The sequence below is a fragment of the Tympanuchus pallidicinctus genome, unplaced genomic scaffold, assembly GCF_026119805.1.
Source record: "Tympanuchus pallidicinctus isolate F22 unplaced genomic scaffold, pur_lepc_1.0 scaffold30, whole genome shotgun sequence".
Taxonomy (NCBI): Eukaryota; Metazoa; Chordata; class Aves; order Galliformes; family Phasianidae; genus Tympanuchus; species Tympanuchus pallidicinctus.
Window position 1 is genome coordinate 143,689 of NW_026294748.1, and position 22,675 is coordinate 166,363.

At 48.0% G+C, this 22,675-nt stretch overlaps 4 protein-coding genes across 13 annotated transcripts in view; 3 read left to right on the forward strand and 1 right to left on the reverse strand.

Annotated features, from left to right (window-relative positions):
- Window positions 1-5,472, forward strand: part of DIXDC1 (DIX domain containing 1) — a 29,358-nt gene extending 23,886 nt beyond the window's left edge. For all 7 annotated transcript variants that reach the window (XM_052696998.1, XM_052696997.1, XM_052696999.1 and 4 more), the window contains 3 exons: window positions 1,885-1,993; window positions 2,518-2,626; window positions 3,484-5,472. In XM_052696998.1, coding sequence (XP_052552958.1) covers window positions 1,885-1,993; window positions 2,518-2,626; window positions 3,484-3,564 — 299 coding nt within the window. In that variant the 3' untranslated portion in view covers window positions 3,565-5,472. The remainder of the gene's footprint in view (window positions 1-1,884; window positions 1,994-2,517; window positions 2,627-3,483) is intronic.
- A 924-nt stretch (window positions 5,473-6,396) lies between these two features.
- Window positions 6,397-13,103, forward strand: DLAT (dihydrolipoamide S-acetyltransferase). The gene is made up of 14 exons (XM_052697004.1): window positions 6,397-6,777; window positions 7,020-7,121; window positions 7,567-7,691; window positions 7,805-7,961; window positions 9,036-9,162; window positions 9,491-9,687; window positions 10,192-10,357; window positions 10,546-10,613; window positions 10,903-10,995; window positions 11,089-11,196; window positions 11,764-11,879; window positions 12,151-12,313; window positions 12,460-12,596; window positions 12,866-13,103. Exons 1-14 carry the CDS (start codon window positions 6,412-6,414, stop codon window positions 12,993-12,995), a joined length of 2,055 nt encoding a protein of 684 aa, XP_052552964.1. The 5' UTR covers window positions 6,397-6,411; the 3' UTR covers window positions 12,996-13,103.
- Window positions 13,104-13,841: 738 nt separating this feature from the next.
- On the reverse strand, window positions 13,842-17,570 carry PIH1D2 (PIH1 domain containing 2). The gene is made up of 4 exons (XM_052697010.1): window positions 17,267-17,570; window positions 16,774-17,007; window positions 15,984-16,249; window positions 13,842-15,875 (listed from the first exon to the last, which is right to left on the reverse strand). Exons 1-4 carry the CDS (start codon window positions 17,568-17,570, stop codon window positions 15,729-15,731), a joined length of 951 nt encoding a protein of 316 aa, XP_052552970.1. The 3' UTR covers window positions 13,842-15,728.
- An 81-nt stretch (window positions 17,571-17,651) lies between these two features.
- NKAPD1 (NKAP domain containing 1) lies at window positions 17,652-22,395 on the forward strand. 4 transcript variants are annotated; one of them, XR_008209867.1, is made up of 6 exons: window positions 17,652-17,897; window positions 18,152-18,252; window positions 19,264-19,419; window positions 20,230-20,283; window positions 21,036-21,609; window positions 22,051-22,395. XR_008209867.1 is itself a non-coding variant. In XM_052697011.1 (5 exons), the coding sequence occupies exons 1-5, from the start codon at window positions 17,829-17,831 to the stop codon at window positions 21,550-21,552; spliced, it is 897 nt and encodes a 298-aa protein (XP_052552971.1). In that variant the 5' UTR covers window positions 17,652-17,828; the 3' UTR covers window positions 21,553-21,666. The 4 variants fall into 4 exon arrangements, 1 of the variants encoding a protein (XP_052552971.1); XR_008209869.1 differs by having other exon boundaries at window positions 21,036-21,605; XR_008209868.1 differs by having other exon boundaries at window positions 21,036-21,605; window positions 22,054-22,395.
- The last annotated feature ends 280 nt before the right edge of the window (window positions 22,396-22,675 follow it).

Below are 22,675 nucleotides of genomic sequence, written 5' to 3' on the forward strand. Positions count from 1 at the left end.
GCTTTTTTGTGAAGCACCATTACGCTGTGAAATGTCTGAACCAGTTGGGTAGTACTGCAGTAGAAATAATTACCCATGGGATGAGCTGGAAATGTAATGTTATTTCATCTTTCCTGCTGGTTTGCACCATCTAGTGGATGCATAACTGTACAGATTCTTCTCTTCTTGCTTCCCCCACAGTATCTGGCTCCTTTCATGTATGTGGAATAGCACAATTTCTGACATCATGTTTTGTGGCTTCAGCTGCAGCAGCTCCACATTTTGCTTTTCATTGTAAAGGCTGTTTGTTTCAAGCTTTGGTTATAAGTATTTCCTGGGAAGTCTGTGAGGGAAGCTGTAGAGGTTTCCACGTACTGGGGAAAGGCAGAGGCCACCTTTTAGCTGCATTGCAGCATCCAGCAACAGGGTAGCCTGCATGTACAGGATGTGGAGAAAAGCAGGAGAGAATCACAGAATCGCCAAGGTTGGAAAAGGCCTTCAAGATCATCCAGTCCAACCATCCACCTATCACCAATAGTACTCAGTAAACCATGTCCCTCAATACAAAATCCAACCGTTCCTTGAACACCTCCAGGGTCGGTGACTCCACCACCTTCCTGGGCAGCCCATTCCAGTGTTTGACCACTTTCAGAAAAGCAGTATTTCCTAACGTCCAGCCTGAATCTCCCCTGGTGCAACTTGAAGCCATTTCCTCCAGTCTTATCACTGTTACGAGAGAAGAGGCCAACCCCCAGCTCACCACAACCTCCCTTCAGGTAGTTACAGAGAGCAATGAGGTCTCCCCTGAGCCTCCTCTTCTCCAGGCTGAACATTCCCAGCTCCTTCAGCCACTCCTCATCAGCCCTGTGTTCCAGACCCCTCACAGCTTTGGTGCCCTTCTTTGAACCCACTCCAGGGCCTCAATGTCTTTCTTGCAGTGAGGGGCCCAAAACTGGGCACAGTACTCAAGGTGTGGCCTCACCAGAGCTGAGTAGAGGGGAAAAACATAGAAGTCTGAAGGGGAGCCTGGGGAGGATTTGTTGAGTTCTCCCTGCTCTCCTATAAACTGCAGATTTTAGGGTCTCTGCATGTGTACTGTACCTCTCCCTTTCTCATTAAGCCTCAGCAGGCTTCATCCCCTGCCCTGCAGCAGGAAAATTGAGTTTTGTGGCCATAAACCTAAAATCTCTCAGGTATAAAGAGTTCTAAGAGGTGGCTCCAAAAATTTGTTAGAAAACCTATAACTTGGTGTCTGTTCTGCTTTCTGCATGCTGAGAGTTAAAATTGTAGAGTTCCTCAGTGTGAAGCTTCAGCTATCAGCACAGCACACTGAAAGGGCAGGGGAAACTAGGCAATATCCAGAGGGGAGAGAAACACAAATGAGCGAAGAAAAATATGTGCACAAACACTCATCCTGAGCAAGCTGAATGGACAGGTGGGGAGGAGATAGGTAACCTTTTCCTTTAATGATGGTGATCAATCAGACCATCCTGCTCAATGTATCTGCAAGTGAAGGCAAGTGGTGCTGTAGTTTGCCTAGACAGTAGGATGGATTACACTCCAGTACCTTCTCTTCCAGAAGGGTTTTCCTGTCATTGCATGTGGAGTAGGTGGTAAGCAGCAAGCTCCTCAATAGGTAGAATAGGAATCCTGGAAGGCATTGGTAGGAAAATCTTATAAGCTGACACATTTGAATTTGTTGTTACCTTAAAATCCAAAGCTTTTCATTAAGCAGAGGAATACCTGGTCCTTCTCAGGGATAGCCACTTCTGTAAGAATCTCATCCCACCTGGAGATTCTTTGTTCCTGATGGCAAGTTTGATGCTGAGAGCATCTCTTGTCTCCTGTTGTGGTGTGAGACAGGTTGTTCTCCAATTATTGTGCTCTGGGTTCTTTTCCTTGCAGAACTGCCTCATTCTCACAGCACACCTGTGATGAGTACCAGTGCCTGCACCAAAGTGTTGTACTTCACTGACCGCTCCCTCACACCTTTCATGGTCAACATACCAAAGAGGTGAGATTTAGTTTTGCCTTGCTTTGATTTGGGAGGTACTTGTTTCCTTGAGAACAATAGTCTGATCTCTTCTGGGTATGGTCACCACTAGCACAGGTTCCCTTTAACTTAGGCACTGGATTTTTATACCACTGACTGAAAGCAGTCCTCTAGCTGATATGTTTGTTTTAGACCCCTAGGAAATTTTTTGTTTTTTAATTAACTTCAAAGAGAAGGCATCCAAGCAGTTCTGTTCTGGCATATAGCACAGGACTCCTGTGCCAAAAAACACACCAATCAGTGCGAATGGGAAAGGGAGAAAGGCAGTTTCAAGGTGGTTCCTATAAAATTTGGAGGAAGTTCTTCCTCTGAAGAGGACCTTGGGGTTGACAGAAGTGTTCCTGGAGGGGCACGCTCTTCACATCCCTGTGGCTTATGTTCTGAGAGCCTAGTCTGACTTGTGCTGTGACCCTGCATGCCATACAATAACACTTGAGATAAAGCCTGTCCAGGGTACTAAGGGTAGTGTTGGATTCTTTTTGCAGGCTAGGGGAAGTGACTCTGAAGGATTTTAAGGTAGCTATTGATCGTGAAGGAACCCACCGGTACCACTTCAAAGCCCTGGATCCGGAGTTTGGCACAGTCAAAGAGGAGGTAGGTGTCCAATTTCACTGTTGGCCATTGCTGGGTTCAGTGTTGTGACACAGCCCTGGAGACCTTGCTCACATTACTTCTAAACTAAAACAATCTTTGTGTCTCCAAACAGACAGCCAGGTTCCACAATTGTAGGTTAAGCTCCTTCTTCTGAGAAGCCAAAAATGAGATGTTTTTATCGTCAGCCAGAGCAATGATACAAACGTGACTGCTTGTCTGGGGTTTCCAGAGCCCTATAGGCAAAGGCTATTGGCAAAACACAGGCTACACTTCTGGCTCTTACAGTGGCTTTATGAAATCTGTTGCAACATTTATTTTAAAAATGTCCTCCTACGTCATTTTAAAGGTCTTTCAGAGGAGCTGTGTTTATCTTATCTGTGTGCATCTTTTCCTTTGTGTGCTGAATTATACCTCTTTGAGCTTAAGCTGGTGTTGGTATGGATTGGATTCATTAAAGGTTATTGAGGGTAGTTCCTGTTTCACAAATTGATGAAGACAAGTGCAGAGGGCTGCCTTCCCTTGGGAACGGTCAGCTAACTATTTAGCCATTCTGCAGAAACAGATGGGAATTGTGTTCTGATGGATAAGAGATGTGTTTCCTGTGTTTATTTCACTTTTTCTGATTAAAAAATAGTAAAGACTGTTAAGGTTGAAGAAGGAGCCAGATCTAGTTTTCAACTTAAAATCTGAAAACATTGAGATGTGTCAGCGTTGGGTGAGGTGCGTGTTATGTGAGCTGTGTTGTAGAATTGTAACTTGGAAACCTGGATCTCTGACTTGATGCCTGCCTCTAATGCTATTCACATGTGGGAGAGCAGTGACCAGACTTCAGATGTGACTGGACTCTTTTTTCATAGGTATTCCATGATGATGACATCATTCCTGGATGGGAGGGGAAAATTGTGGCCTGGGTGGAAGAAGACCATGGGGAGAATTAATCAAGCTTTTAGGTCTTGTCACTATGGAAACCTGTGACTGGCTGCTGAGCTCAGAGAGTGACCAAAAAGCATGTGTGCTGGAAGGAGTCCAACGCAAGCTGCCAAGAGAAAGGGCTTCTCTGCAAACAGCGGGTAATGCACGTTGTGTGCACGGACGGCTGGCGTGGACACCTGGCTTTCTGTGGCCAAATACAGACAGCGTTGTGGGACTGAAACAGCTATCTGTGGGAAAGAAACACCTTGCTTTTTCCTGTCAACTAAACCCTAACAGCCTTAATGATGCATTTTTCCTTTCCCTTGCTTCTCAATTCCTGCTGTATGTGCTGCAGTCTGTGAGCTGGGCATCTCAACTCTGGTTTGTTGTACACAGTACTGCATAAATCTACTCTGAGGGCAAAAATGTGAAGCTTTGCCTTTGTGAGTCTGAAGAAACAGCTAGATTGTGCAAGCAGAAGGTTTGACCAGCTTTGGTCTTGACCTTGCATGTGTTGCAGGAGCAGAGTGAACTTTGTGGACAGTCAGACTGAGCAGACCTGGGGAAGGAAGACAGTCTTCTGGAGGTTTTATGCATCATCTGAAGCAAAGATCACCAGCTTGGCAAAGCTCCCTTTCTGCCAAATTCAGGCTTCTGGTTCCTAGCCTTGCTTCTCCCATTTGTCCTCCAAAGATGTACTTCCAAGACCCTCTGGGTTTGTTTTGTTGCCATGGGGACTGTGGGATCTTGGTACTTAACTTTTCTGGTGAAAGTTTTCGTTTTTGGATCAGCTGCTTCCCCAAGGTACTCTTAGCCCCTCCCCCTTCCTTGTTAAACCCCTCTCTGCACTCCTGCTGCCTCCTCTGTTATCATAGCAACTGATTGTCACCTCCTGTGCACAGGCATCACTATGCTACTGTCTGCTGGTTGCTAGAGCCACCAAACATCAATACTCTTATAATAAGTCCTGTCAGTAGCACCATTTCCTTGCTATGCCTATTGCTGGGCTTTCTGGAGGAGCAAGGAATTGAACAGTTGATTGAGAGGGTCTGAGCCCTGAGATCCCTGAGGCTCTGTGGGGTTTGTTTTGCTTTTTGTTCATTCTGTTTTTCCCCTGCTTTGCCTGCCTCTGTCCTCCTGCTGCCTGTCAGCTGTACTTGCACAGCACTGGCTCTGGTCTGCAGCAGACACTGTTGATTTAAAAGTTCAAAAGGCAAGTCAAGGCTCTGCTCATTCTCAGTCCATGTGGCCCTTTCATGGGCTGCCTGCATGTCTGTACCGTGCATGAGGCTAGGAGGGGGTGAACCTGGTTTTACTGTTTTATATTAACGTGTCCTTTTGTAAATATGTTACTGTTCGGAATTATTTTGTACCAGTTTACATTGTCTGAGGACTGTGGATATTTTTATACCAGTGCAAGTGCTTTCTGTATATTTCTGCACGCATTATACGGTGTTTTACTCTCTAGTGGATGCTGAGATGTTTTGTATGGTCTTCTGTTCACACAACACTGGGTTTGACTTTATTTTACTTTGGAGATCCAACTAGTTCCTATTGGATTTTATGTTTTGCCAGCTTATGCAGGCAGTAAGAACGCTATTTCTTCTTTCACTGCTTCACTGTCCAGGAAAGAGCTCAAGGATTTTACAAGGCCCTGTGCCAGTCTGGCACAAGATGGCACGCCTGCTGCACTGTATGATTTGTTGTGTGACTTTTTCTTTACAGACAGAGGCTAATATCAGTAGGAGAGCTCATCAGTGGGCAAGTTCATCGGTGGGTGCAGGGCAGGGGAACCCATCTCGCTTGGAAAAGAAGGATTTGCTTCCTCCCTGGAAACAGTTTTCTGTTGCATGATCTTTAGTGGGTTGATAAGGACAGTGTGGGGTTGTTATATTGGAACCAATTGTATTTCAATTGCAGGCTTTTTTTCTCAAGTGTTTTTTCAGTTTTTGCTCACTGATTCTATTTCAACAAGAGCCACACATCCAGGATTTTATGGAGACAGTTTTCAAGGTCTGTAGTTGCCAGTTCAGGGGCTAGTGCTGTTTGGTGCTGTTATCAGAGCTTCTACTGGACACCTTGCCTTTTTCCTATGGGAAAAGACAGATGCTAACTGATACAGGAGGCGGTCGGGAGTCTCAGGCTTGTTCTTAGGGCAGTTCAGGTGACACCTTGTGGGCACACATAGCATGCTGACTGAAACTCAAATTTGGCCAAATGCTTTCCAGAGCAGCAAGGAGCTTCGTACTTGAGAAGGAGGAAGACTGAAGACTGTACCTTTAATCAGTACTGAGATCACACGTAAGCTGGGACAAAACAAGTGTTACCTGAGACAGAACTGATGCACTGCTCTGTTCTCGAGCTCCTGGATGTGGCTCCCTGTGTTCGCAGAGCTGGCACTGAAGCAGAAGCCCCATTTTGCCATGCTCCCCTCAGCAGTGCTGCACTCACAGCCTGCTTGTGTTCAGCTTTGTGCCACGGCTCTGCAGCCCTCCCCAGCCGTTTACTGATGTTTGCTGATTTACAAGGAGTTTGGAAGTGGTAATAAAGGGGCAGAGGAAAGGGGGAAAGGCCTCTGTGGGCTGCTGCTCCTCGTTGGTAGCAGCACAGCTGTTGTGCCGACATGGAATCTGCTGCAGTAACTTCAGCAGGTTTATTATACCGCACGTACAGCAGGACTTCCATTCTGTTAGCTGGAATTCGTGTTTATTTCTGCCCGTCTGCCAACTTACTCACCTACCCCTATACTTTTGAGCTGACTCAGTGACGCCATCTATGCTAAATTATATTTTTGTAGAAGCTCAGGACGTGGCGCTCGCCATTTCCTACGCGACCCGCGTTACCGCCGCAAGGACGGCGCTGCTTCGCAGCGCATGCGCACACCGCGCCTCACCCCCCTCCCCCACCCCGTCCGCGCTTTACGGCAGCGCAGCAGCGTCGTGCGAGCCGTGCGGCGCCGCGCCCGGACGGAGGAGGTCACCGAGCGGCGGCGGTGCCGCGGCGGCAGCTCCGGCTCCAGGATGTGGCGGGTGTTGTGGCGGCGCGTGGCTCCGGGGACAGCGGGGTTGGCGCGGGGCTGCCGAGCGTTCGGCGCCGCCTCCGGGATCGGTCGCGCCACGGCGGGGGGCGGCGGGGCTCCGGGCCGCGGTCTGGCACGAAGGCGCGGCGAACCGCTGCCGCCTCCCTCCTGGCCCCGCTTCGTGCCGTGCCGCCGCTGCAGCCTGCCGGCGCACCAGAAGGTGAGAACCGCCCGCCCCCGGGCCGCCTTGCCCGCTCGGGGTCGCTTCCCAGGAGCCGCGGGCCTCGATCCCTCCCGCCCGCGCTCCCCGAGCCCCGCCGCCGCCGGCCGCGGCTCCCTCGCTCGGCCCCGTCCCGTCCCGCCCCGCCGGGGTGGCAGCCGGGCTCTCCCTGCTGTCCCGCCCTGCCCCGGCTCCCCGCTGCCGGTGCCGCTCGTGCCCTGACGCCGCCCCTCCCCCCGCAGGTGGCTCTGCCGGCGCTGTCCCCCACCATGCAGATGGGTACCATCGCGCGCTGGGAGAAAAAGGAGGGCGACAAGATCGGTGAGGGGGATCTCATCGCAGAGGTACGCTGAGGGCCTTTGCTGCTGTGCTCTTGGTTCTGCCACTGCCCAGCCTCGCCTGAGCACGTTTTCAAGTTCTCTCCTATGAGAGCGGTGAGGTGCTGCTGAGAGGCTGTGGATGCTCCATCCGTCCCTGGAGGTTGGATGGGGCCCTGGGCAGCCTGGTCTGTGTTAAATGTGGAGGTTGGTGGCCCTGCATGCGGCAGGGGGTTGGAGCTTTGTGATCCTTGTGGTCCCTTCTGGCCTTGTCCATTCTGTGGTTCTTCCAGGACTGGTTGCTGGATTTGGTCTTTCTGAGCAGGAGGAGCACTCGCCCTTCTGAGAGGCATCCTCTCCCCAGCTGGCGATTTGTGCTTTGTGCTCCCTCACCCTATGCTGCCATGCTGGAGGGCTTGGAGCTCACTGGTATTTCCCTTTCCATAACGTTGTCCTGTTTGCTCTTTCAAAGGTGGAAACAGACAAAGCAACAGTTGGCTTTGAGAGTTTGGAGGAATGCTACTTGGCCAAAATTCTGGTACCAGAGGGAACAAGAGATGTTCCTATTGGGGCCATAATATGTATCACAGTAGAAAAGTATGTATTTTCCTATCCCTTTATTGAATTTTCTCTTTTGGGGCTTTGTGGGTGCCCTGTGTTAAAGGCCATGGCGATTTTATCGGACTGATTTTTTGTTTGATTGTTTTTAGGCCTGAACATGTTGATGCCTTTAAAAATTACACTCTGGATTCTGCAGCATCTGCTCCCCCTGCAGCCTCAGTGCCTCCCCCTCCAGCTGCAGCACCCTCACCCCCACCTCCGCCTTCTCCTCAGGCTCCTGGCAGCTCTTATCCTCCTCACATGCAGGTAAGAGAGCATTGTTAACCATCTAAGGTTTGTTGCACACTTCTTTTTTTTGGCATCATTTGCTGTAGGATGTTTTATCATAAAAACTGTCAGGAGCGGGAGAGCATTAGCTGTAACAGGACTGCATGGCTCTCAGAGTGGTGCATGCTTAAAGCAGCTATTTGGGGTGGTCCCAGAAAGTTTTCTTATTACTATGATATTTTTTTTTTTATCCCAGCTGCTAGTAGGAGATGCTTGTTTCTCCTGGTTACTTGAGCAAACGAGAAAGAAATTGCTACATTCCTATGGTTCGGATAGCTCTGATACAAAAAAGACCTTGTACTTAGTGTGAATGAACCCTGAGGGCTCTGCTCAGATCTCAGCAGAACCCAGAAGTGTGAGATACTCCAAACATGCCAGATGTGTTTGTGAGCAGCTGAAAATGAGCTGTATTTGTGGATAATCTATTTGCTTAGGTACTGAAGTGTGCATCCATTGTTGTTCTACCTGAGCATTTGTAGCACGGTAGTTCTGTGACGTTAATTTGAAACACAAGGTGTTCAATACCTTCTTTCACAGCTAAGGTACGTGGAAGCTGGTTTGTCTGAGATGTTATGAAAAGTTTGTAAATGAACTGGGTTTCTTGATCTGACTTAACTCCACCTACTTAACGTGGTTAATTGGTTTATTTGTCCAGTTCTGTTCTAAAGCTGTTATATGTGCTGTGTTTGTTGTACACAGTACGTGTCTAAACCTACAGCACATTTAAGCGCTTGGTGGAAGACAAGTCTGTATAGCTGTTACAGGAACCAGGCAAGTTTGTCAGAGACAGAGTGACTTGCTGAAGCCTTCCTTTGAGCCTTACAGACAGCAGCTGCCTGCTAGTGAATTGGGTGCCTAGATTTCTTCGTTTTTGCTTTTGCTTGTTTTCTTGCCTTGACAAAAGAAGTCAAACTTCTGTAATGGAATCAGATCTAAGAGTGTGTTAAAGGTTGGCTGCTTCTTTAGGTTGGCATCATTTAGTCAAGAGCTCTCAACTATGTCCCTGCTCCTTTTGAGTCACCAAATCTGATGCACTTGTATTCTGGCTTACAGGTTGCTCTGCCTGCTCTGTCACCCACCATGACAATGGGCACAGTGCAGAGGTGGGAAAAGAAGGTCGGGGAGAAACTGAATGAGGGAGACTTACTAGCAGAAATCGAGACAGATAAAGCCACAATAGGTGAGTCAACTCCAAAGCCAAGAACGGATGAGGGAGGATCTAGAGGAGCCTCTGTGCCAGCTGTTCCCTGGCTGCTCAGGGCATGAAAAAAGGGCAGTTAAAAAGTATCTTGTGCTGCTGGAGAGAGAACCACTGGAACTCCCAGAAGTAACTCCTTCCCCATCAATCCATGGTAGGAGTGTACAGTGCACAGAGATCTTTCCTGCCTTTTACACTGAAAAGAATTTTTTGTCTACTAAATACAGGACACAGCTTTAGTTACTTAATCTTTCAGAGTTACCATTTGGTGCGACAGGCACCAAAACAATTTTGTTTATTTTTCCTTCAGGCTTTGAAGTGCAGGAGGAAGGCTACCTGGCAAAAATATTGGTGCCTGAAGGAACAAGAGATGTGCCATTAGGAACAACCCTCTGCATCATTGTGGAGAAGGAGTCTGATATTCCTGCTTTTGCTGACTACCAAGAGACTGCAGTAACTGATATGAAGGCACAAGTTCCTCCTCCTCCTCCTCCCCCTCCTTCACCAGTAAGGACCCCTCTTAGGCAGGGAGAGAAGTTACGGGGACGATTAAGAGTGACTGGCTGGATCTGAACTGTGGTGCTGGTTAGACTGTGTGAAGCCCTGACTCCAGTAATGTTTATGATCCTGTGAGTGCAAGGCTAGCAGGTGCATTCGTGATAGAGATCACTTCTTGGGTTGGCCCTCCAAAAACTGGAACAGCAGTTATGAGTGCTTCTTGACCTATTGCTCTTACCAGTTTGATGCCTCCCTGAAAATTAGGAGCATACATTGCATTATTTCACTGTTTCGGTGTAAAATTAAATAGGTTGGTTGACGTCCTGTACTGGAAGTTTCTGCTTTGATTTCTAGTGCTAGGAAACTGCTCTGAATCCTTTCAGATTACAGATTATTTCTGTTACTCCCTTGACTGGTAATGAGATAGTCCTGTTCTTTGATTGCACTGAAGTGAAACCTTCAAGACTTTTGCAAAATAGTCGTGGAACTAATGGCTGTGTTTGTTCTGTTAAGGTGGCGGCAGCTCCCGCTGCTGCTGCTGCTCCTCCCCCGCCTGCTGCTCCTCCAACTCCAGCAGTCGCAGCACCTGGGCCGCCTCCCCGGAAGGGAAGGATCCTGGTTAGTCCCCTAGCAAAGAAACTGGCGGCAGAAAAAGGAATTGATCTTGCCCAAGTGAAAGGTAAGGTGCTCTCGCTGTCCTGAGGTGTTTGTCCCTCTAGCTACATATTTGCCTGTTCTTTGTTTTTTTCCCTGCTGGGGACATTCAGCTGTGCAGCTGTCTCCACCGATCTCAGTTGAACAAAACCTCCCTGAGATGCAATGCCCTTTTGCAACTAATCCTCTTACATTTTTCTTTGACACTCTTAGGTACTGGACCAGATGGTAGAATCACAAAGAAAGATGTGGAGTCTTTTGTGCCACCACGGGTTGCCCCAGTGAGTAGACTTGAGGTCACTGAGGATGGGTGCACAGAGGCAGGATTTACCATTTTAGGAACTTCATCGCTGTGTGCCTCAGTGTCGCGTTTCAAAATCACTCAAGTACTACACTTAATAATCAGTGGTAGGGTTTGGCATGAACCTGGTTGTCAGCAGAGATTGAGTCAGCGTCTATTGCTCTCGAGCAAGAGACAGCATGTCCTCAGTGCTTGCCTTACCTACTGAGTTATTCTGCAATTGATACCTGGACTGTGCCATGAACAGTGCTGTCCTCCTCTGGTTGCAGGCTCCGGCAGTGGAAGCAGTTCCTGCAGCTGCTGCAGTTGCAGCAGCACCAGTGGGGACCTTCACAGATATCCCGATCAGCAACATTCGGAGGGTGAGAACGTTCTTGCCATTCCTGGCACCGTGATTTACAATCAGGAGTTTTCTGAATTTGTTCATTTTCATCTCCTCTGTTGTGTGCCTACAGGTCATTGCTCAGCGGTTGATGCAGTCTAAACAAACAATACCTCACTACTACCTTTCTGTTGATGTAAACATGGGAGAAGTACTGGTGCTACGAAAAGAACTCAATCAGGTGAAGTATTTGGCGAGCTGTGCTGAGATAGCTGAAGCTAGGAGATATGGTGAAGCTGCGTTCTCTCACAGGTTTCCCCACCCTGGTTTTGATGATATGCCAGTTTGGCCTGGGGAAAAATAGTCCTTTCAGTGTCTCACCTACGTGCTGTAGATCAGTTTTGGACCGTCAGTGACAGAAGGAGAACTTTTACTGAGGAGCAGTGCGCTGACATCGAACTTCCCTGAAAGGGCCACTTTGTACTCTGTGTGCTGGAGTTCTGTTCTTTCAGATGAAAAGTAGGGAAAAAGATTAAAAAATTTTTTAAGACAAAAAAGGGTAAAAATTTGAAGCAAAATTATGTTAATTCTAAGCCAAGATTGGGGAAAAATAGTCACTGAAAATTGTGCCTTGAATTATGAAGGAGGTGTATTCATCTCCTACGTTACCTTGGCACTTCTGATACAAATGTTTACAGTCAGTATGATTGTTTTTTACATTTTCTCTAAACAAGGCTCCATGCAGTGACTGTCCAAATTATTCAACGTGTGAAGGACAAACTGACAGCTTGTATCTCTTCATTTACAGATGGTCTCAGATAACGTTAAGCTTTCTGTCAACGACTTCATAATTAAAGCTTCTGCTCTGGCATGCTTGAAGGTGCCTGAGGCAAATTCTTCATGGATGGACACAGTTATTAGGCAGTAAGTTTATGGTACGGTCGAAGCCAGAAACTTTTTTTGTTCAGTAAAGAGTTCATGGCACAGCAGCAGATAATCTGGTGATATTGCAAGGAGGGAGGGGAGCAGGTTTTGTACAGAGGTTGAAGGGGTTTAATCCAGGTGCTGAGAATCTTGTGTCTGAGGTTAATCAGTTGTTGCAAAATGAATGTTAACTTAGAATTGTCGTAGTGTTTGTGAATTTTTTTTCTTTCAGTCTTGCTAACGTAACTGGCACCTCTGTTGTGTCTTGCAGAAATCACGTAGTGGATGTGAGCGTTGCAGTGAGCACTGCTGCAGGGCTCATAACTCCTATTGTGTTTAATGCACATATAAAGGGCCTGGCTTCCATCAGTAAGGACGTGGTCTCTTTGGCAACTAAAGCCCGAGAAGGTAAACTTCAGCCACATGAATTCCAGGTGAGGAACTCTAGTTGCTGTTAACTGCTGCCATTGGCTTCTGTCCATGTTTAGAATGAGCAAAGTCTATCTTGTTGTATCTCAGTCATCCTCGTTCTGCACGAAACGCCTTTCCTGAGTTTTCTGTGAATGTCTTTTTCTTGCAGGGTGGCACTTTCACAATTTCCAATTTAGGAATGTATGGCATTAAGAATTTCTCTGCCATAATCAATCCGCCTCAAGCCTGCATCCTTGCGGTTGGTTCCTCAGAGAAAAAGCTGGTGCCAGCTGACAATGAGAAGGGGTAAGCATTCATCTGGTTCTCTGTGCCCTCAGTTTCTGGATCTGAACTCTGAAATAACGGCTATGCACACAGTTGTGTTTTTTCCTTGTAGAAAAGGAATTATTATGGTCTGCTCTCCAGTGTGGGCATTTTGTTCGATGTCTGTCTCCAGACACCGTTGTTGTTGTCAGTTCTCTGATTAAAGCTGCTTGGCTTTGTTCAGTCACCGCCTTGGCTGTGATTTATAGAAAATTCTGTTCATGTTTTTTTTTCCTTTTCTTTTTTTCCAGATTTGATGTGGCCAGTATGATGTCCGTGACACTGAGCTGTGACCATCGGGTTGTAGATGGAGCTGTTGGAGCACAGTGGCTTGCTGAATTCAAGAATTTCCTTGAAAAGCCAGTAACCATGCTGCTATAATTGAACCATGCAAAGCAGAATGTTCCTGGGTCACACTGTTCTGTTTTAAACAAGCTATTTAGACTTTAGTATTCAGACTTATTAAAGAGTTTCATTTTTTATTTTAAATATGTATTATATTATCTGGTAATGTTCTTACCAGTCTGTACAGAGAAAAGGTTTGCAAAAATGCTTTTCGAGGCAATATTACATCTATTCTGTATGTTTATACAGTTGGTTAACTTGCAAACTCTTCCAAAACAGTTTAGCATCCCAGATTTAAAGATGATCCAGGCAGTATGCGTGCTGCCGTCTGCTTCTAAGCTAGGTTGGATGAGGTGGGGGTGCATAGGAGGTAATTTCACCACCTCCGTTTTCAGAAATTTGAGTTGCAAACATCTCTCCACAGGAGTTCAGATGAGATGAAACTGAAATACAGGAGGTGAATTCCCTTATTCTATTCTCTTGCTGGGATGGGTGGCAATGGCAGATGCACTGAGGGACTGAAGCCCCTGGGAATAGTTTCTCAAAGGCCAAGTGTGAGCATTCCAAGTCTCTTTTGGAATTTAGCACTGGTTTGGACCTTCTCAGCTTTGGGATCCCTTCTGAGCACTTTAAAGGTGAAAGAACACTGATACTGTGGTGTCACATCTCAGGCATCACGGGGAACGTGCTGTCTTGTCATAGACTTTCACTTACATGTGCTTCTCATATGAAGATCTTTAATTGCTTTGCCTCTTGCTGGGTTAGTATCAGACTGTGATGCCATGGAAGTAACTGTTCTGTAGAATTTCCAAGAGACTTTGTGTGTTGGAACCCATGTAGGCAAATCACACATGCTCCTAATCCCACCAGTGGGTGTTAATCATGTGTGATACAAGCATTCAGAAACTTTTTCAGGCTTTTTCTACCATAGGAGTGCATTAGTCACCAGTACTGCAGTTCTGCCCCGAATTGTCTGTGTTGTCCCAGCCTCAGCAAACTGCAGAATTGCTGTCCATGTATATATTGTATGTAAAATGTTGGAATTGCTTGTTGGACTTGAGTCCAGTTACCCCAGTCATTGTATCCCAAAAGGGCTGCAATGCTGGACGTGCTTGAATTCCACTTTCTGCATGGAAACGTTTGTGCAAAAAGGAGGATGGTGGGGGAACTTCAGCACGACCAGGAGAATTGAACGGGGGGAAGTTAACCAAAAGCTGAACCGCACCAAACCAAAAAGAGACGAAGCTGATTTGTCGCTCTGTGTCTCACATTGAGTGTCCCCTGTAAAGTTCTGCTACAAAACTCACTAAAGATATTGAAAGAAAATACTGTGGAAATTAAATATTTTTGTGGGAACTATTTAATGTCTGGTTGCTGTGATAGCTGGTTTTCATGCCTGGCTTAAGCAAAAAAGTGCATTATGTTTTTGGGTTTGTTTTTTTAATGATCTAAAATATCTGGGTTCCAGACTTGCTCTAGTGAACCTGTGTTCCATTAAATGTTTTGAACTACTAAAACACGTCGCAGTGCTTTTCTGTGGAGTCGTGTGGCTGTTTGTGCTGCTGTGGCACAGGCAGCGCTGCTCAGCCGTTCCCTCTGACAGCGACACTCGCCCTGTTAACCTTCAGTTGTAATCACAGATATCCCAAGATGATCATTCAGCACGGGATACCACACAGCACCGAGCTTGAGCCTTCCCAGCTTCCCTGCTGCACTGCTCAGCAGCAGCTCAAGTTCTGGCTCATGGAAGCTTTAGTTTTCTACCTGCAGTAAGAGCGGTCAACGCCCTGCAGCTGCACTCCCCAAATGAGTCTGGAATAGGATTTGTTGGGCTGCAAGTCTCTCCCTCGTGTGTGCTTACAGTGCTGGTGCTGCCTGCTGGCTCTAATAGCTGCAAATCCCTTCTGTACAGCCTTCTAAGAAACAAAGGAGAACCTGGGGCTTCGTGGTCTTTCAGGAGTTTGCATTTTAAAGATGCAGCTTTTGTCTGTTTTGATTTGCTATGTACCCTACAATACATCACTGCAATAATGTGATGGTGTGTGCATTTGCCATAGGCGCTAAGCTCCCTTTTGTTTTCCCCCTGGCAGCGACTACTAATTGTTCTTAGTAACCTTTCATTGCTTTTTTATTCTGTAAATGAATGCAGGTGGCTTTCCTGCCTGAAATGCTCCAAAATTGTTACTGGTTGCTTCCGCTTCCTGCCTGGAACTTCAATTCTTACCATGCTTTGGATATACAAAGCCTGTCGTTTCGTGGTCTCATTCACAGATTTATAAACTGATAAGAAGCGAGGTCGGCACAGTCAGTGACATAACCACAAAGTGCTGCAGGGAAGGTCAGCAGGGGTTGGCTGTAAGCAGGACGTGTAGAACTGTGTGTGATGCCTCTGCTGGCTGCTGCAGCATGCAGTACACACCAGAGCTGCACTAACCACATTAATCCAGTAAGCAAAATAACCTATTGAACAACAACAACAAAACGCCTGCTACTGCTGTGTACTAATGATGTAATAAGTGTATGTGTGCATTTACATACAACTATTAATGTATTCAATTATTTCTTGAGTATTTACAGTCTTTACTTATGTTTTCCAAAGCTCAGTGGGCCACTATTCCTCCTGACTTCCTTTTCTACATATACCTTTGAGATATTCACCTCAGAAGATGAGAAAGTCCATTAACTCGCTACCAATCAGGAGTCAGGATTCTCATTCCGGGCTTTTGTTTAGTTCTGTCATCTGAGAACACAAACTAAAGAATGCATCCCTTATTGCCCAGGCTTGGCAACAGGTGCTGTGATGAACAACACCCCTTTTCCTTTATTAAACACAGCTGTCGTCGTTTCTTCATCCACCAATTCTGGCAGATCTACTTGTAATTTGTATTTTTCAGGGACATCGATGATCACGTCATCCTAAAACAAGGAAGTAAGTGATTAACTACTTAGCAGTGAATTAGCAACAAGTATTTCTAAGAACGTGATACAGACAGAAAAAAGTGAGGTTATTCTTGTTTGTCTTACCTTGGAAATTCTTAGATCACACTCAGAAACAGAGCTAACCTCAGGCAACTCAACTTTCAGTGTAATTCTTACTGGCTTGTTATTTGCATCCCTCACAGTGGTCATTTCATAGGCAGGGGTGCTGAGCTCCTCTGGCACTTCTGTACTGCTGATTTCCTCTATCAGCTGCACTTTAGACTGCGGTACACTTTCTTCCTTCAGCAGGACAGGAGTGTCGCTGCAGTCCTCAGCTTCTATGCTGTGCAGCAGCTGATGGAGCATCAGTTCTTTGAAGAAAAGCGAGGTTTTTACATCAGTCAGTTACTAAGAACTGAAACATTGGCTACTTGGCAAATACACCACACAAATTTTAGCTCTGCCACTGGCACTTCTGTTAGACAGACCACTGCTTCTCCTTCCCTCACGACTTGCTTTCTTGCTGAGCTGTTAAGAGTTGCTGTTTTCAGAGCATTGGTTACAGCAGCAACCTCTTCTACTCACTTTAGAGGAAAAGAAACTTGGCACCACAAAGGATCAGACCCTGGCAGAGCTCCCATGTCCAGAGACTACAGGAAAAAGGAATTTGCTCTTTCAGTAACACTAGTTTCTTAACCCTAATAAAAAGGAAAGTAGAGACAAGCACCACAGATGAATGCAGGCAGGTGGCAGCCTGGTACGAATCCTACCCTTACTCAATTCACTTTTTTAGAAGTGTTTGGTTTACGCTTAACAAGTGGGGTCAGAGAGGTGAGGGCTGGGGATGCTGTAGAAATCAGGCCCTTAAAGACAGCAGAAGCAGCTCTCCACCTACCCTTCTCTGTGTTCTGACCAAGGTGGGGTGGTGGCAGCTGCCTGCCTTTCAGTTGTTGCCACATCCTTTCTGGGCTTCCTTTCAGCTTGAAAGATTCAATTTTGTACGAATGTGAAAGAATAAGGTTGCATCGCTCCTCTACGAATTTCAGCGTTAAATGAATCAAATGTTCCATTGCTTCTCTCCTCTGCAGAACATCTGGGTTATATGCAATATCTATAATGCTGTAAGAGGCTACAGAAAACAAGTTGTGTCAAAATTACTGTATTGGCAACACATCCTGCAGTGTCTGCAGACCCCATCCCTGCAGGCACTCAAGGCCAGATGGAATGGAGCCCTGAGCAGCCTGAGCTGGCGGGGGGCAGCGCTGCCCACGGCCGAGGGTGGCACTGGCAGGGCTTTGAGGACCCGCCTTCCCGTTCGAGGTTCCCTGAGCAAGGAGAGCCGCGCCCGCCTTCCCTTCGGTCCCCCCGCCCGGCGCAAGGCATCGCACCTTCCCCGTCCGCCGCCTCCTCCAACGGCCCCGCGATGACGGGGATGCGGGCCCGGGGCTCGGCAGGGGCCGGCACCCGCCTCCAGCCGCAGACGTTGACGAAGAGCGGCCCGCAGGCGGCGCGAAGCCCCCGGCGCCGCTCCCCCGCGGCGGGCAGAGTCCGCACGCACAACCAGGGCTCGGGACGGGAGCAGAACCGCTCCGCCTCGGCGCGCCGCTCCCGCAGCAGCCGGCGGTATTTCTGCGGCTCGTTCTCCGCCATCTCGTCCAGCAGCGCCCACAGCCCCAGCACCGCGTCCGCCATCGCCTAGCGACAGCGACCGGAAGTGCCTCCCTTCTTCCGGTCCCGGCCTGCCCGGCGGCGGCACTTCCGGCCGGGAGCCGGGATCGGGCCGGGCGGCGGGGGCGCGGGTCCGTTGAGCTGCGCGGTGAGAGCGGGAGGGACGGAAAGAGGAAGGAGGGAAAGAAAGAAAGAAAGAAGGAAGGAAGGAAGGAAGGAAAGACGGACGGAAGGAAGGAAGGAAGGAAGGAAGGAAGGAAGGACGGACGGAAGGAAGGAAGGATGTCCCGGGTGCCGGTGGGGAAGGTGCTGCTGCGGAACGTCATCCGGCACACGGGCGCGCACAACAAGGTACGGCCCGGCCGCTGGCGCTGCGGCGGTGCTGGGTGCTCGGCCCCTGCGGCGCGGCTCCCGGGGGCAGCGCGGTGTGCCGGCGGGGCTCCGGCTGCGCTTTGTCGGCTTTCAGATCGCGTTCGCGCGTAGCGGCGGCGTTGAGGTGCGGGGAGTGGGGAACCCGAGGTCCGTCCGTCGGCGGTGAGCGGCTAGGCTCGCAGTCCGAGCCGGGAGCTCAACGTGTTCGGCCGTTCCCTTTTCGCGATTTTCAGATCCAGGAAGAGTCGGAGATGTGGAAGATCCGCGAGTGGGAGAGGCAGGCGGAGGAGACGTTCTGGCGGCGGCGGAGCAAAGTGCTGTCGGACACCTCCAGGTGGGCTCCGCACCGCGGGACGCGGCTGAGCCCCTTTGCCACAGCAGAGGGCGTGTTGTGATCGCGGTCTCGTAGTAACGTATGGAGACCGTAGTGGTTATATAGTTATATTTTCACCTCCGAGAGTTCAGACCGGGGCTTAAATCTGACCTTTCATCAAAGAACCACAGAACTGTAGAGGTTGGAGAGAACCCCACTGAGTCCAACGCCTGCTAAAGCAGTTCTCTATGGTAGGGCACACAGATGGGCATCCAGACGGTTCCTGAATATCTCCAGAGAAGGAGACTCCGCCACCTCTCCTCTCTGGGCAGCCTGTTCCATCACTTAGACAGTAAATAAATTTTTTCTTGTGCTCACATGGAGCTTTCTGTGTCCCAGTTTCTGCCTGTTGCCCTTTGTGCTATTGCTGCGTGCCACCAAAAAGAGTCTGCTTCTATCAACTCACTCCCACACTGCAGATAGTTATAAACAGTGCTGAGTGCCCTCTCAGCCCTCTCTTCTCCAGGCTGAACAGCCCCAGCGCTCTCAGCCTTTCCTTATGGGAGATGCTCCAGGCCCTCTTCATAATTTTCAAAATTCAGCTGGTGCTGACCAAACTGCAGTTTCAGTCAGGTCAGTTCTGTTCCCCGAGTTCCCCATTTTCTGTGTTTATAACAGCTGTGTATCACTGCAAATTGTCAGTCTCCTGCAGAGCTGTTTGTTGTGACAGGCGAGGTGACCCCTTCTAGTGCAGTGCCTTGAGCATCCCTGCATGCCATGAATTGTGCTGTGTGCAGTAGGCAGTGATAAATGTGTAAATTTATTTACAAATAATGTAAATGGTGTTAGTTACTGAACTGGTTGTAGAAGAGCTCTAATGATGACTGTCTGTTAAAATGATAGTTGGTCTTCTTGCATAGATGGACACCCAAGACTTGCTGGATTTTTGCTCCCCTCGCTGGACTAACCCCTTGCTCAGAAAGTTTCTCCATCAGGACTGACAGCTGAAGGACAACTGTTCTCTTTCTGCAGCAGTCGGATGCGCAGTGATGGCTTTGATGAGGAGGGCCACAGCGCTGACTGGAAAACAAAGAACTCCCGTTTTCTCAACCCAGTCGAAGATGATCTTTTGAGAGCACGATCATGGAATAAAAAGCTCTACGAATGTGAAGCCAACATGCCAGACAGGTCTGTGGAGGGCATCAACATTCGGTGACCATAATTGTAACTTGAGCATCTTTCATAGCGTCATAGAATCACAGAATGGCCTGGGTTGCAAAGGAGCACAGCGCTCATCCAGCTCCAACCCCTGCTGTGTGCAGGTCGCCAGCCAGCAGCCCAGGCTGCCCAGAGCCACATCCAGCCTGGCCCTGAATGCCTGCAGGGATGGGGCATCCACAGCCTCCTTGGGCAACCTGTGCCAGTGCCTCACCACCTCTGAGTGAAAAACTTCCTTCTAATATCCAACCTAAACCTCCCCTGTCTCACTTTAACACCATTCCCCCTTGTATTCTGGAGTACTGTACTGAAACTTACTACGAAGTAGTGTTTGATCTCATTCAGTAAGTCAGATGCACTTTGCACTGACACACAGAGTGTCTGATTTGAATTTACCAAATTTGTATTTATCAACAGAATTCTTAAGTCACAGTAAGCAGCAAAAGCTCAGCCCTGCATTTTCCATCTAAGTTTAGTATTTGTTACTTTGTCCAAGGAAAAGTCTAAAAATGCAATTCAGTGCTCTCTGGGGTTATTTTAAATAAATATGAGTTGTATTATTGCTGTGATTAGAAGTAGGAAGGAGCCTAAAAACAGAAAGTGCTTTTAAACTGCTAACCAAATCAGTTGGTTTTCCTTCTTTTTTTTGGTACTGGGAAGGTTCTGATGCCTCTCTTGTTGTCTGAACCAATGCTCATTCTGTGGCTCTGTCTTTTCAGAAGTTTTTTTCCCTGAACTTCAGTCAGTTTGTTGCTAATAGATGTTTCTGCTTTCTCACAGATGGGGCCACAGTGGCTATAAGGAGCTGTACCCTGAAGAGTTCGATACAGATAGGTAAGGCTAATGGGGTCACAGATGTATCCCAAATTTGTCAGGCTATGTAGGGAATTTTACAAACTGAGATTATGAATCTACTTTTAATATCAAAGCAGCATTATTGAGTTTCAGATACCCACTGAAAAAAAAAGCGATCCATTAATGTGGTTCCCTTCTTGCCTGAGTCTCAGGAGAGGGTTGTATCTCTTAATTAGATGTTTGGCTTTAACTTGAGTTACTAAAATGCTCTGAATGTTGGGGGTCTGGACCAACAGAGAACCAGAGCAGTTGGCTGAATCCAAATCAGATGAATCAGATATCAGCTCAGGGTTCCCCTTTGCCTTATAATATACCCGTGTTTTCTGATTTGCACTTTATCTGGAGAGAATCAACTCTCCCAGCACCCTGGAAAGTGGAGACTTAGCTCTAAAATAAGATCTTAGAGCTGATCATTCCAAGGTTCACCTAGCAGTAATCAAATACAGTATTTGTCAGACTTACAGATTGGAAATAACCCTTCATAAATTAGTTTTTCATCACTCACTGGCCTTCAGTATCTGTTCTCCTTGGTTCTGGCTCAAATACCTTAAATGGAGATAGTAATAAGGTGTGGACTCAAGCTGTTAACAAGCATTTGAAACAAAAATACAGCTACTAAGTGTGCTTCCCTGAACTATTCAACTGAATTGATGGGCTTGCTTGAAACAAGTCCTGGCTGCTCTCTGCCTGCCTGTTTGCTTTCTACTTATCATCCTTTGTTCTTCTTACAGTGACCAGCATGAAGGAGACAAACAAAATGCTGTCAATGGAAAGAAGAAATCTCATCTGAGAAAACAAACTGCCCACGAGTTGCACAAAAGGAAAAAAACAAAGAAATCACACAAGAAAAAGCAAAAAAAGAGATCACACAAAAAGAGAAAGAAAAAGGAGCAGGGAAGGTCATCGTCAGATTCCTCCAGGGAGAGCGAATGCTCTGAAGAGGAGACTTCAAGCACTCAGAAGGGGAAACACAGGCGCAAGAAGAAGACCAGGAAAGTGCCTGCTAGAGAACCTACCTCTTCCTCTGGGCAGGAAAGTGACTTTTCCCATGCAAGCCGCTCAACCACCAGCAGCTCTGAGGACAATGAATCTGAGGAGAAAAAAGAGAAACGCTTCACTAAAAAGAGAAAGAAGCGTCACAACTCTGTGTCGGAGCGGCACAGCGAAGTAGCAGAGAAGAGGAGCAAGAGAAAGAACTGGAAAGTGGCCGCTGACGAGAAGTCGGAGGAGAGCTCAGAGGAGGACTGATGGGGAGATGCTGAGCTCGGGCTGCGGCACAGACAACGCGATAGAGGACAGAGGCAGGTATTTTTCTTTCAGCACTGTGGTTTATACATCCTGCCATCCGCAGGGGAGATGCTGAGCCCTGGCAGCCAGCTGTAGCTTCTCCCCTGCTTTTCACTATTTTGATGCTCAGGAAAGCAGGGGACCAGTTACCTGTCTTGCACATTGGCTAGTTCTGCCAACTTGAGGTTTTCTTTATATGACTGGTTGGTTGTTGATGAACAAAAGTGTTACAGGCTGTCTGCAAGGGAATTCAGGCATGTTTGCACCGTTTTATTTTTTTAAATTAAGTTTTAACAGTTTGGAGTTGTTGGTTTGTTGGGTTTGGTTTTTTTGTTACCCAAGTCATGACCAAAACTTGCAATAAGAGTGGGGAGAGACAAGAAGTCCATTGGCTGAGTTGCTAACAAAGGAAATGTCACTGGATTTAGCCCTGTGGTAGCTTTGTTTTCCCCTCTCCAGCAGAAGACCTATATGGCATCGTGCACAGGTCAGTGGGGCACAGAAGGGAGCGTGAGAGAATGCTCTCCTTCAGCAGAAGGTGCACTGACCCCCCTTCCACAATTACGAAGAGAAGACACCAGAGTGATTGTTTCAGACTTCTCTCCAGCTCCTGGCAGCGCTGGGTTGTGCCCGGTTCTCCTGGGGGTGCTGAACCTGTGCTGGCAGAGAAGCCTCGGTGGGTGCTGTGTTCTGGCTCTGGTCTGCCTGATGCATTAATGAGAGATTGGTACAGAGTGGCTTTCCCTGCAGGTGACAGCCAAGCCTTGTTTTCACCAGATAAATAAATGAAGACGCGTTTGATGCTTCTGTCACTGTTTCAGAATTAAGCCCAGGGGCAGCCCAGGCCTGATCCACCGGGGTGGTGCTGTGCTGCTGCCGGAGCAGGGCAGGGGCTGGGGCGGGCCGAAAGGAGGCAGAAGAGGGGCGGGTGGAAGCGCTGCCCCGCGCGGCTCCGGCTTCGGCCCGCACGGAACGCGAACAGAAGTACCCGGATCCCTGCGGTTCGGCGCCCCGTGTCACTTCAGAGCGGGCAGCGGGGGCTGGCAGCCGGGGGAAGGGCTGCGCGCTGCCTCAGGCCGTGGCT